The sequence below is a fragment of the Lithobates pipiens genome, unplaced genomic scaffold, assembly GCF_037356315.1.
Source record: "Lithobates pipiens isolate NorthernLeopardFrog02 unplaced genomic scaffold, aLitPip1_a1.2 Scaffold_8, whole genome shotgun sequence".
NCBI lineage: Eukaryota > Metazoa > Chordata > Amphibia > Anura > Ranidae > Lithobates > Lithobates pipiens.
The window spans coordinates 499010411-499023774 of NW_027507903.1; the positions used below are offsets into that span (position 1 = coordinate 499010411).

Sequence of the window (13364 nt, forward strand, 5' to 3'; positions counted from 1 at the left end):
AAAATGGACGTAATGCCAGTCGGTTTCTACTGTACTGTCCGATTTTGCAGGATATACAGCCCATGTGTACCCGGCATTAACTATACTAAGGTTTGCATAAGTTAAAACCTTCACCCACGCAATTCCTCTTTATTTTTAATTACAGGTAAACAAAGGTTAAACGGCAGCAGATTAATTTAACTCTGTTTGGTTTCATTAATTATTAGATGAATTGTTTCACCTGGCTGCAGAAGTAACCAAATCTCTGTAGGCATTAGCCTCCTGTAGCTGCATTTACAACACTTAACACATACTGTAGATTGAGGGTCAATAGAGGCTCTTCAAACTTTGGACAATGTACCCCAAGGAGGGGTGAGCACTAAGATAGGCTAATCAGCGGATGACTCATGTCTAGGTTTCTATTAAAAGTGGTTGCAAACCTCTGACAAAATATGAACAAAGCATATCATGCTATCGTGTGTACTTGTCTCAGTTCAGGGCACCAAGTGTAACTTCTCTCTGACGCCTCATTCCAATTCTGGCAGGTTTTCTGATGCCAATAGAAAAAAAAGTGACAGGAGGAAGCTCCAGCATGCAGCCTGTGATTGATAGCCTCAGCTCTGTTCCTGTGTCAAGTGTGAATGGGGGTGTGCCCTTACCTCCAATCCGCTCTTCTCACCGAGTGCAACTTCAGCTCTCCACCCCCTGCTTTCTGGAAGATCAGACAAGTTTCTCTTCAACTAGTCTCACCTGCAGGGAGGTCCAGAAGCAAACTGTGCTGTCTGGATCATAAGCCGAACAGAAGGCTAAATACTTTGGCATTTGCACTGACTTAAGAGACCAATAAATGCTTTGGTAGATATTACAATGCACAGCTGAAATGCATGTTTACTTTCATTTGCCAGAATTTCAGTACTCTCATTTCTAGGTCTTATAGAAGATCATCACACAATACCTTGCCAACATAAAAGATCTGTGACTCATAGGCTCTGCCACTACGAACAAACATAAGGCTTGATATCTTGCCTGATGCCAGGGACACAAATCTCAGATGAATATAGCAGGTTATTGTGTTTCCATTCGTTGTCGCTACCCAAGGCCTCTGCCATTCAGTCATATCATTATGATTGAACAAAGCAATTTTCCAGTACACAGTCTACAGGTAATAAAAAAAAAACAAAAAAACAACACACACACACACACACACACACACACACACACACACACACACACACACACACACACACACACACACACACACACACGCCTTTAACAAGGAAAAAGATGTACCTCTACATGTAGAAGCAAGCCATTTGCAAGGCAGTGAAAGGAATGAGGCTTTTGTGCTATTTTTTTTCCAAAGAACCAAAATGAGCCTACACCCACAGAGATCAAGGTATGAAGAACATTGGCATAAGAGCCCAGAACAAAGTCTTAAAAGGTGAACCAGTGGCACTACTAGGATGAGCTGCCACTTACTAGCGATGAGGCTGAAACATATCGGCTGAAAATTGTATTTTTTTCTGCATTTTGCAGATCAAGAAAAAGGTGCCAATAATGTTGTCTAAAGTGTGTATGGTGTTTTTTTTTCCATGTGACTCAAAAAGCGCACCAAAAACAACATACATAAAATTTAAAGGGATGCATTTTTATTTGTCGGTTAATGACCAACAATAAATTCAAGTTTAAATTCATGATATTACTTAAAAGTAAAAAAAAATAACATTTAAAAATATATATTTCTTAAAAACTGTTTCAGTTCGGCCAAGTGCATCTTGAATTTTTGATTTGGGTGCACCTCTACACACCACTATCATGCGTTATGGCATATTAATACAGATTTTACACTTGCATTCATGCTAGTAGCAGAATTGCTGTGGAGGGCACGGCAGGCGAACACTTGCATACACTTTCCCTCGCTAGCTTAGCAGGCATTACTGTCTCACCCTTGCGGAGAAGACACAAAAAGCAGGTGAGCGCTCTCCCTATATATTCTAGAGATCCTGATGCTGCTGGGTTCTCACCAGCATTAGGGTTGCAAGTGTAACATTGGCCTCTCTTTCAATGTGCATCTTCTGTTTCTACCCTTTGGCAGCTAGGGATAAGGTCACCCCTCCACATGTCCAACAGAGTTACATCAAACCAGCTCCAGTCTCTTATACAGTAGATGCTGGGAATGGATTCTGTACTGCTCTGCAGAACGTACACAGAATAAAAACCCTCTAGGAGCAAGTTGTAGTTTTTTTGTCTCGTTTGCCAAAAAAAAAAAAAAAACTAAAAACTGAACTCCAGGTATGATTGTTACTGCATAGTTTCATTGGTCCAGCTTGAATCCCATAGCCGAGGGCCGGCTGACAATCATGATACAGCTGGCTCTTACTACTGCATGGCTTACCCTCTGAACACGGACCACATGGGGTGTTTTGCTTTGCACCTCTTCCATTCACAAAACGCCTTATTTTTTAATTCAATGAATAGAAGGTGTTCTCTGATTGGATGAGATGGAGGTAGTGCTGTCATCATCCCACCTCTCCACCCTGCCAGAAACAACTACACTGGAAAAAAATAGCACAGGACCCAGAAGAAGATAGCAGCTCACGGTAGTAGCTCCAAATTGTACTACACAGATTGCCATCTTCCCCAGTGGACCCTGAGATAAGAGTCGTGCATACTTAGATTGGCCCAAGCTGGACCAATGTATTGTTGTGATCATACGTGGAGTTCAGCTTTATGTTAAGAGTATAGTTTTGTTTAGATCCCTCCAGACTAAGGATGAGCTCCGACGTGTTTGCACATCCCACGTGCACAGCACACCAGGAAGTCGACACTGTGCTAATCACAGGCAGCGAGACATTGTGCTGATGCACAGCTGCAAAGATCTAAAAATAACTCACTGCCTGTGATTAGCACAGTTCTGACTTCCTGGCGGGCTCTGCACGCCGGAGCTCATCCTTACTCCAGACACATTATAATAATTTGTCTGTACAACCTTTTCACATTCTCCTTTAGATTAGGACCTACCTAAACTACACATTTAAGGCCAACTACTTATTTCAGACAATGTTACATCTATATTTAGGGTGTAACATTCAACATGGTTGCAGGGGGCTGGGAACTCACGTTTGCCATGTCTGTACTGTGCGAGCAGATTTCATCACTTTTAAACTAGATGGGCAGGACTGTTTGTTGTAGCAAAGGGTTTAAAATTTCCAGGTCTGGCAGGTTCCTCAGGGGGAAATTACTAAAACTAGAGTAGACAGAAGAGGGTGGGAGAAAGACCTAGGTGATATAGCAGATGACTGGCAAACCAATCTGGAGAGAGTGCCTTCTATGTCGTTGTTATCTGCGCAATGCCTGACCCAACTGTTTTTACCATACACAGAATGTATAGGACTCCAGTGAAGCCATTTAATTGGGGCAGAAGGGACACCCAGGCGTGCCCAAATCGCCAACAATCTCCAATGGACCTGCTTCACATGCTATGGAGGGGTCCCAAGCTGGTCAGATACTGGTGTGAGCTGGCAAATACCATTAATGGGGCTGTTTCCACTCACATTGCCCTGGATCCCAAAATATCCTTGTTGGGATGCTTGGATGAGGAAGTATATCCACTGGGGATATTAACACCAATTAACAGGCTATTGTTTATAGTGCGCAAACTTATCGCTCTGAAATGGTTATCGCAAAGTCATCCATCATTTGAAGAATGGCGTCTCCAGGTAAATGAAACCCTCTTGAAAGAGCAACAAGCCTATCAAAATAAGGGCACGCCAAATACATTTTACAAATTATGAGAGCCATGGTTGTCACTGCGTGGCCTAGCCCCATTCTCATTGGTCTCCCTCAGAATACTGCAAGGTAGTTAAAAATGTTGAGCTAGCACCTATGCGAATACTTAACATTGCATAATGACATGTGTGCAATATTTTACTCTGGCAGATTGGTAAATTCCTGATGATTATCCACACTACAATGAGGGTGATCACACATAAGAGCTGAGGTGCAATGCTTTCAACAATTTAAGTAGCAGGGCCACTGTTTCTAGTGGCATTGTTTATAGTATGACATATGTGTTGATATCTAAAAAATATATTACCATGTAACCCCACATATATCTTATCAGATTACTGCAGCTGTGTTTGAATGTTTAGATATATGCTTCAATAGGGTTGGAATTCTATGTATATGTAAATTACAAGGAGTATGTGAACTGTTTGATGGTTTATTATGCACCGCAATTCACTGTACTTTTTTCTTCTTTCTCTGTGTATGGATGGTTGTACACATGCAAAAACCTCAAAAAAAAAAAGTATATATATATATATATATATATATATATATATATATATATATATATATATATCTCTATATCTATATATCTCTATATCTATATATATATATATATAAATATATATCACACGGAATTTACAAAAAGGATGCCTTTGCAAGTAAGTCCAAAGTTGATAAGTACCCCTTGCTAAAAAAAGGTGTAGGCCAATTACTCCCTGAAGAGTGAAAAACTCAGAGAATGAATTAATCTTATCCTGTCTTGTTGCTAGGGCATTACTAAGACTCCTAGCTCTTACTGTTCACCTCCACGATCACATGAGCAAAATCTACAACACTGAGCTCAGAGCTACCGAGTCAGGGAAGAGAAAGTGCATGTGAGGGGGGCTTTTGTTGTTTCGCAAAAGTTGTATTGGATTTTTGGTTTGTAGTACAATGTACTCTTAGAGGGTTTTTGAGTCAGAGAAATGGCCAACTCCTGTGATGGTGGAGGTGAACACTAAGAGCTTGGAGTCTCTTAGTAATGTCCTAGCAACAAAGCAGGACAGGATGATTCAATCCATGGGAGTTTTTCAGTCAGGCTTAAGGAGGTGCAAAATTAATTAGGGTACAGGGTTGCATGACCATGCAATTGTCATTCGAGATGCAACAGCGCTGAAAATTGGCCTGGGCAGGAAAGGGGTAAAAGTGCCCAGTAGGCAAACAGTTAAAAACAAACAGTTAAGTGCAGTGGGATATGAAGGAGCAGGGGGGCCAGTAAGAAGGAATTGTGGAGATATATTTTAGGTACGCCTATTGCCAAAACCCATTTTTAAATTTGGAAATCTGGGAAAGTGTTGAAAATCCTGTCTGGGTTAGAACTGCTGTATGTTCCCTCTGGGAAGATTCACTTAGTTTTCCTTGAAGCGCACTGTTACAGAAAATGATGTCTTTTTTCAACATTTTAACATATTGAATCATAAAAAAAATAAAAACAGATGATAACAAAACAAGCTAACAGCATTAAATTTAACAAAATTCACCATGGCCTCTTACCTTAAGTGTTCTTCCATCTACTACCACATTGTTTACACACTGTATAGCTCGAAGTGCATCTTCTGACCGTATGTACGTTACATATGCGCTAGCGCTTGGACCCTGGAAGAGACAGAACAGGCAATTTAGCCTAAGCACAGACTCAAATAATCTCAAATTTGAGAAACTGAATACATTTTAGTTGTTTGTGTGTACATAACATGAATCCCTATTAATCCCTGTTCACACCGAAGCAACTTGTCATGCGATTTGACAAGTCGCATTCCCATTGCCGATGATGGAACCGTTCATATCGCTGTGACTCAGAGAAAGGTTCCTGCATTACTTTTTACTGACTTCAGTGCAACTTGCATAGACTTGTGTTAAATTAAGTCGCAAGCTGAAAAGCAAAAAGGAACCAGGTCCTTCTAGACTAGGCAGAAAACAAAAAACAAAAAACTGATCTGCCTGTAGCAGAGTGAGGCTAGTAAGGACCGTTCCTAATCGGTGCTATGCTTGTTGTTTTTTCTCTGCCTAGTTCTACGCCTGAAGGTGGTGATATAACCCTAAATTCAAGAATGGAAGTGCTATGCCCGTAAATGAACGAAAGAAATCCACAGTGTAAATCTCACCGATGTGCGGCTTTGAAAACACACTGAAGTAGCACAATTTCAAAGTTGCACCAGTGTGAATGGTGGCTTACAGTCTAAGTCTGAAGGACCCATTAACATCTGAAAATCAAAAAATAAATAACTAAATAACATTGAAACCACATGCTAATTTAATCCAGGCTTCCATTGCTGGGACCAGCAATCAGACAGACTGAGTCCTGATCGGTGTATAAGAACTTGCTTTTAGAAGTTTCAGCACTGATCACAAAATAAAGTCATCTACAGTCTGTGCTTATTAAAACTTAAAATACCAATATATTATTAGCTAGGTGTAGTTCTCTGAGCAACCAATTGCAATTTATTATTGTTTCTGAAGTAAAGGAAACAACTTATTTATAGCCCATCTGACCCCATAGTGTTAATTAACTATTCCTTTCTGGACATTTTTTTTATTAAGCTGAAATCGAGGCAGATATAACACACAAATTAATTCAACTGTTTTCCTTAAAGCGGTTCTGCACCTTAAAAAAAATATTAAAAGCCAGCAGCTACAAATATTGCAGCTGCTGACTTAATAAATTCACACTTACTTGTCCCAGGATCCAGCGATGTTGGCGACAGATGACAAGCGATCGCTTGTCTCTCTGCTGCCCCCGCCGCCATCCTCTGTCAGGGAATCGGGAAGTGAAGCGTTGCGGCTTCACTCTCCGGTTCCCTACTGCGCATGCGCGAGTCGCGCTGCGCGTCTCTGCTGGTTCTCGCTGTGTCCTGGGAACTGTGTGTTTCCCAGAACATCTGCAGTGGTCTGTCCCGGAAGTGGGTGCAGATACCTGGATTATCCAGGTAACTGCACCCCTCTCCCCCCTGAAAGGTGCCGATTGTGGCACCAGAGGAGGAGAGGGATCAGATGAGCAGAACTTCCCCTTTAGGGTGGAGAACCGCTTTAACCACTTACCATCCAGCGATATACTGGTACGTCTCTGGATTGGAAGGGTAATATCTTGGTCATCGCTGTAGCATAAAAGTAACTGAAATAAATAATGCTGCACATGTGATCAGTTATGATCAGGCCATTGGATGGTTTGAAAGTTTGGTCGAGAGCACAACCAATGTGAACATTAGCATTTCCAGCATGCCGGGGATGCAAGTGTGTTTTGAAACTGGGTTTACTCCCGCTTTAAGTAAATGTGGGGGCATATAACTTTGAACCTGAATTTATTTTTGCTTTATGTACAAAACCCCATTTACTGACCTGTGAGCCAGCATAGGATGTGCTGTTGTTAATGACCACTTTGTGTATTTTACCAAATTTTCCAAAATATTCTGGTCGTTTTAAAACCTGTAAATGAAAAAACAATACATTATAATAAAAGTAACAGTGTAGTCTACCAAACATTGATAACTTATCAAGGTATTCAATCATTATGACAGATAGCTGATCAAATGCATTACTCTGATGTGAAAGAAAACTGACTCTTATGTCACGTAAACATGATCGGACTTTCCGGCAGACTTGGTTCGGCCGACCAGAGTTGGACAATTGGATCATGCGTGGGCTCCGTCGAACATTTTTTTCCCAAAAGTCAGACGGACCTAGAAACAGAACATGTTTTAAATCTTGGTCCGTTGTTCTTAACGGGAAGCCCGTTCGTCTGTATGCTGGTCCGACGAACCGAATACGACGCAAGGGCAGCTACAGCACCTGCCAGCGAGAATGTTGCTCGGCTACATGGTGCTGTTCACCAGGCCCTTTAGGTCTGGTATGGATTTTAAGGGGAAACCCCTATGCCGAAGAAACGGCGTGGCCCCCCCCCAAATCCATACCAGACCCTTATTCCGAGCATGCAGCCTGACTGGTCAGGAAAGGGGGTGGCGACGAACCGTACCAGGCCACATGCCCTCAACATGGGGGGGGGACACCCTGAGGCCCCCCCCACCTCAAAGCACCTTGTCCCCATGTTGATGAGGACAAGGTCTTCTTCCTGACAGCCCTAGCCATTGGTTGTCGGGGTCTGCGGGCGGGGGGGCTTATCAGAATCCGGGCGCCCCCTTTAATAAGGGGCCCCCAGATCCCGGCCCCCCCACCCTATGTGAATGAGTATGGGATACCCATTCACCTGGGGGAAAAAGCATCAATAAGTAGTTTATTGGGCAGCTCCGGTGTCTTCTTCCGACTTCTCCACGATTTCCAGTTCTTCTCGCCAGGCTCCTCCGCTATCTCCGCCCCCTTTCCCCAATGCAGCCACCCCCCATGTTGAGGGCATGCGGTCTGGTACGGTTCGGGGGGGCGCTCCCTTTCCTGACCGGCTGGGCTGCATGCTCAGATAAGGGTCTGGTATGGATTTTGGGGGAGACCCCACGCCGTTTTTTCTGTGTAGGAGGTTCCCCTTAAAAAATCCATACCAGGCGACGGCGCTCGCAAGGGGTCACTCTCGCCGATGAAAGCGGCAAGATCAACTTTTCTTTCTAGTCCCGTCATACCTGGAGTTACGTTCAAAATGAACGGACAGGCAAGGCTGTACAGGTACACACGAAAAGTCTGGTTGTGTGTACGTGACATTAGGCTACTTTCACATTGAAGGCGTTTTTCAGGCATTTTAGAGATAGAAATAGCGCCTGAAAAACACCAAGTGTGAAAGCTCAAATGCTGAACACAGAGCACATAATCTACCCCTGCCCACTGAAATGAATCTGCAGCACAGCAACAAGGGCGCTTTTAACCCTTTCTTCGGCCGCTAGCAGGGGTTAAAAGTGCCACGCTAGCATCGCTTTAGCATTTACGCTGAGGCACTTTCAGTGTTAAAGTAGCCTTACTGTAGTTTTGCCACAAAATAATGCAGAGGCACACTAGTTTCTTAGCATTCACACTTTCACACGCAGATCTATGCTATAGGGGTCATGTTCATTAACCATTTCAGCCCCGGAAGAATTTACCCCCTTCCTGACCAGAGCACTTTTTGTGATTGGGCACTGCGCCGTTCTAACCGACAAATTCGAGTTCATGCGACGTGGCTCCCAAACAAAATTTACGTCTTTTTTTTGCCACAAATAGAGCTTCTTTTGGTGGTATTTAATCAACCCTGGGGTTTTTATTTTTTGTGCTATAAAAATAAATTAAAAAAGCGACAATTTTGAAAAAAAATATAAAATATATTTTTTTTTTTTACACTTTGCTATAATAAATATTCCCCAAAAATATATAAAAAACATTTTTTCCCCCTCAGTTTAGGTCAATACGTATTCTACATATTTTTGGTACAAACATTGCAATGAGCGTTTGATTGGTTTGCGCAAAAGTTAGTGTCTACAAAATAGGGGATAGTTTTATGGCATTTTTATTCATTTTTTTTTTACTAGTACTGGCGGCGATCAACGATTTTTATCGCGACTGCGACATTGCGGCAGACACATCGGACATTTTTGGAACCATTGTCATTTATACAGCAATCAGTGCTATACAAATGGATGGATTCTTGTGTAAATGATACTGGTAGTGAAGAGGTTAACCACTACGGGCAGTGTATGGATTAAGTGTGCCCCGGGGAGAGTTCCTAACTGTGGGGGGCATGGCTACGTGTGACATGTCACTGATCTCTGCTCCTGATCACAGGGAGCTATGATCAGTGACACTGTCACTAGGCAGAACGGAGAGACGTTTGTTTACATTAGCATCTCCCTGTTCATCCTATCCGCGAGGCATTCGCAGGTATTCCTGCGGTGATCGAGTCTGCGGGAGCCGACAGATGGAGCTTGCCGCAGGCCGCCTCTTAAAAGGGCCATGTACAGGTACGTTAGTTTGCCTGTACGAGCCCTTCTGCCGACGTATATCGGCATGAGGCGGTCAGCAAGCGGTTAAGCAATAAAGCTACAAATCTTAGGTCCCTTTCACACTTTACCGTAGTTTTTGCAGGGGTTTTCGGCTGCTAGTGGGGCGCTTTTGACCCCCGCTAGCAGCCAAATAAAGGGTTAAAAGGACCCGCAAAGCACCGCTGCCCATTCATTTCAATGGGCAGGAGCGGAGTATACGCCACTCCAAACATGCTGCTTGCAGCGCATTGCCTCAGTGTGAAAGCCCTCCGGAATTCACACAGAGACTGCAGGGGAGCCGTTTTTCAGGCGCTTTACATGCGCTATTTTTAGCCCAAAAATGCCTCAGTGTGAAAGGGGTCTTAGAGACATGCCACTAGAATGTTAATTTTAATGTTCGATCTTAACTTAAATTAGTTATAAAGCCTAAACACCCCCCCCAAATCCCCCTTTAATTTACCCAAGCCCTCATTCAATCCAGTGCTGTGCCTGTCTGTAGATCTTCTCTCTTCTCATTTCCCAGTCCCAGAGTCTTGGCCCGGCTATACACTGTTCAAATCTCAGCTAATTGAGCAGGAACTGACCAAGATTTGAACAGTCCATGGGCAAGCTGAATGTACCAAGTTGATTAATCAATCATCTTGGGTACAAGCAGCCTGCTTGATTATTTTGTGATAATCGCTGGCAGCTGCTATATTTCTTTTCCCAGTGGGGGTGGCTTCACCTGCCCGCGTCGGGAGCAGAAAATTGCAGATTTCCCTGTCAAAACTATTTAAGCTGATGGGGGAAACATAGGGTTGCAGGAAAGTAATTTGCACTGTGTATGGCCAGCCAGAAAACGGCTTTCTATGGGGCAATAACCAGAGGAAGGGCCAGGAGTGCTTGTGGGGGACCAGAGAAGAGTTACTTCCCTTGCATGTTATTTACCTGAAAAACCCTCCCTTATGCAGATAACCAAGGGCCTTGAGGTAGCTGGTGGGAGCCGCCATCTTGGAAATGTCACCAGCCCCAGCAGACTCACAGCTGTCACTAAGTGCCACTCTATTTTTATAAATTTATAATTTGCTGTAAACCATTAAATACTTTTTCTGTTCTTTTACCTGCAATTTAAGTTGGCAGCAGTCTTTTTAAGAGACTGTCACTGCCCATTCAAGGCAAAGGGAGTCTTTTTAGCCCAACCTCTGACATACCTCACCTTCACTACTCCGTTCATCTATTAAAGCCAGGAGTCAAACCCTGTGTAAGCTGTGACAGTGTTTAGGTCTGGTGCTTGGCATCTAGACTCGAGCATTACCTCATGGGAGGAGGTGGTATTTTGAAAAGGCTTCAACGATGCAGTGTGTAGGAAAGACAGGAGCATGGTCAAGATGAATATAAGTGGATCAAATGGTGGGCTAGAGACGGTTGCTGTCCTGATTGGTGGATTACAGTCTAAGGCTGACCATACGCTGTACAAACCGATTGTACAATTTCATTTAGATCCAACATAAACTATGTACTGCAAGGGCTTGTCTGATGTGATACTTATTGCATCGATTGATTAGGTTTGTCCTCATATTACATTGTTTTGGTAAATCTAAGGGACATTGTAAAATGAGATTAGTGTATGGGCAGGCACAAGTCCAGCTTTCAGATACATTTGTGCCAATTTACTGCCCAACATTATCTGTAAAAGCCTCAGCCACATGGCTGATATAGGTCATACACCACCAAGAATCAGTGTAAATCTGCCCTGGGTAGTCACAGGCGTTTGAAAAAAGCCATGGCTACAAGGCCGTACAAATCAACAGGCTAACAGGTGCTCCAATACACATGCAACAGCTCAAATGTGTATTAACAGCAGCACATATTGGTCTGTTACCGATTTGAAAAGGGGCCGTAGATGTACACTCTGCATCCAGGGCTGCTCATCTGCCTACAATCGCTCACCCAAGCAACTGAAGTGGTGTCACTAATTTATAAAGGCTGCTGGGCAAGGGTGGTCCTAAACACCGGTGAATATCCGATGCGGATTTACACTGAATCTTGGTAGAGTTTTTCCCCATTTTGCAGAGATTTCCTCCCACTTCCAATTGCATCTCCAGGACAGGAAATGAAAATACATTTTTCAAACAGAACAAAGCAAAACCAAAAGGGATTTTAACCTTGCCATACTTTTTCCACGAACAAAGAAAAAACAAAAAACAAAAAATCAAACAAAAAAACAAAACAAACAATCCTCAAATATTTGTCTTCTACACACACTTAAATCACTTAAGTCGGGTCAACCCCTTTCTGACATTTGCTGCTTAGAAGTAAAAAAAATTGTTTGCTAGAAAATTACTAAGAACCCGCAAACATATATATTTTTTTTTTAGCAGAGACTCTAGAGCAGTGATGGCGAACCTTGGCACCCCAGATGTTTTGGAACTACATTTCCCATGATGCTCATGCACTCTGCAGTGTAGATGAATATCCTGGGAATTGTAGTTCCAAAACATCTGGAGTGCCAAGGTTCGCCATCACTGCTCTAGAGAATAAAATGGCAGTCGTTGCAATAGTTTTTTTTATGTCACGCAGTTTTTGCATAGCATTTTTTTCAAACAAAAAACAATCTATATGCCAATTTTTCTGTAGAGTATGAAAAATTATGTTACGCCAAGTAAATAGATACCCAACATGTCATGCTTTATGTCACTTGTCGCACATGATGCATGTTGTGGCTATACATCACATGCGTGGTGCAAACACCATTTACATATGTGGGAGTGACGTACGTATGCAAGCACGAAGGGACAGTGCGCTAAAATTAACAATTTTTGGGTTATTTTATTATTTTCATAGTTTTAAATATTTTACACTGTTCCTTTAAGAAAAAAAAAAAAAAAAGTTTAAATTACTTTTATTGCTACTGCAAGGAATGTCAACATCCCTTGCAATAGCCATACAGCATGAAAAGTCCTCTTTACGGAGAGATCTGGGGTCCAAAAAGCCAGAGATCCGGAAGGGGCGTTATGATGTCGCTCTGGTCCTCCAAGGGCATAGAGATGAGTGGTGGCCATCTTGCCATTGTTCAGCTCAATGGGAAAACACTGTTTATGCCAGATGGGCTCACTTTATTTATGCTTATGCTCACTGATTGGAAGCGGCGGGAGGGGGAACTTCTCCTGCAGCTTCTAAAAGTGATCCCGCGGCAAATCCACCACTTGGATTACTTTTATCTGAAAACCGTCCGCCTGAGGGAAAAGAAAACACCGGGGTTATGGGATCTAGCTACTGCCATAACCCCAGTATTCAGTGTCAAAGTAATGATTTAAATTCCCAATTAGGCAGGTCGGCAACTAGTTAAGTTCCAATCATTTTTGTGTTTATTAAAAGTCACCGCCATATTTACTAAGGGCAAACGGCTGTGACAGCTTGCGGCTTCACAACCAGGTTCCCACTGCGCATGTGCGAGCGGTGCTGCACTCTGACTGGTCCCAAAGTTTTCTGGGACCTGTCACATGTCCCAGAAGACTTCGGGAGGGGGTGAGAACTTCTGCTGTCGATTGTCTATGGCATCCAGAATGGAAGTGGGAGCGGGTACCTGTCAAAAACCGGGTACCCACTCCCTCCCTCCTCCCCAATAGCTCTGCTTCCCAAACAGGAGTCAGGGAGGAGGCCCTAAAGTGGAACTTCCCCTTTTGG

The 13364-nt window shown here is 43.0% G+C and overlaps 1 protein-coding gene across 8 annotated transcripts in view; it reads right to left on the bottom strand.

Moving 5' to 3' along the window:
* The window catches only part of CNOT4 (CCR4-NOT transcription complex subunit 4), a 179390-nt gene that overhangs the window by 102447 nt on the left and 63579 nt on the right, over positions 1 to 13364 (bottom strand). For all 8 annotated transcript variants that reach the window (XM_077469200.1, XM_077469198.1, XM_077469199.1 and 5 more), the window contains 2 exons: positions 7144 to 7230; positions 5302 to 5403 (listed from right to left, as the gene is read on the bottom strand). In XM_077469200.1, coding sequence (XP_077325326.1) covers positions 5302 to 5403; positions 7144 to 7230 — 189 coding nt within the window. The remainder of the gene's footprint in view (positions 1 to 5301; positions 5404 to 7143; positions 7231 to 13364) is intronic.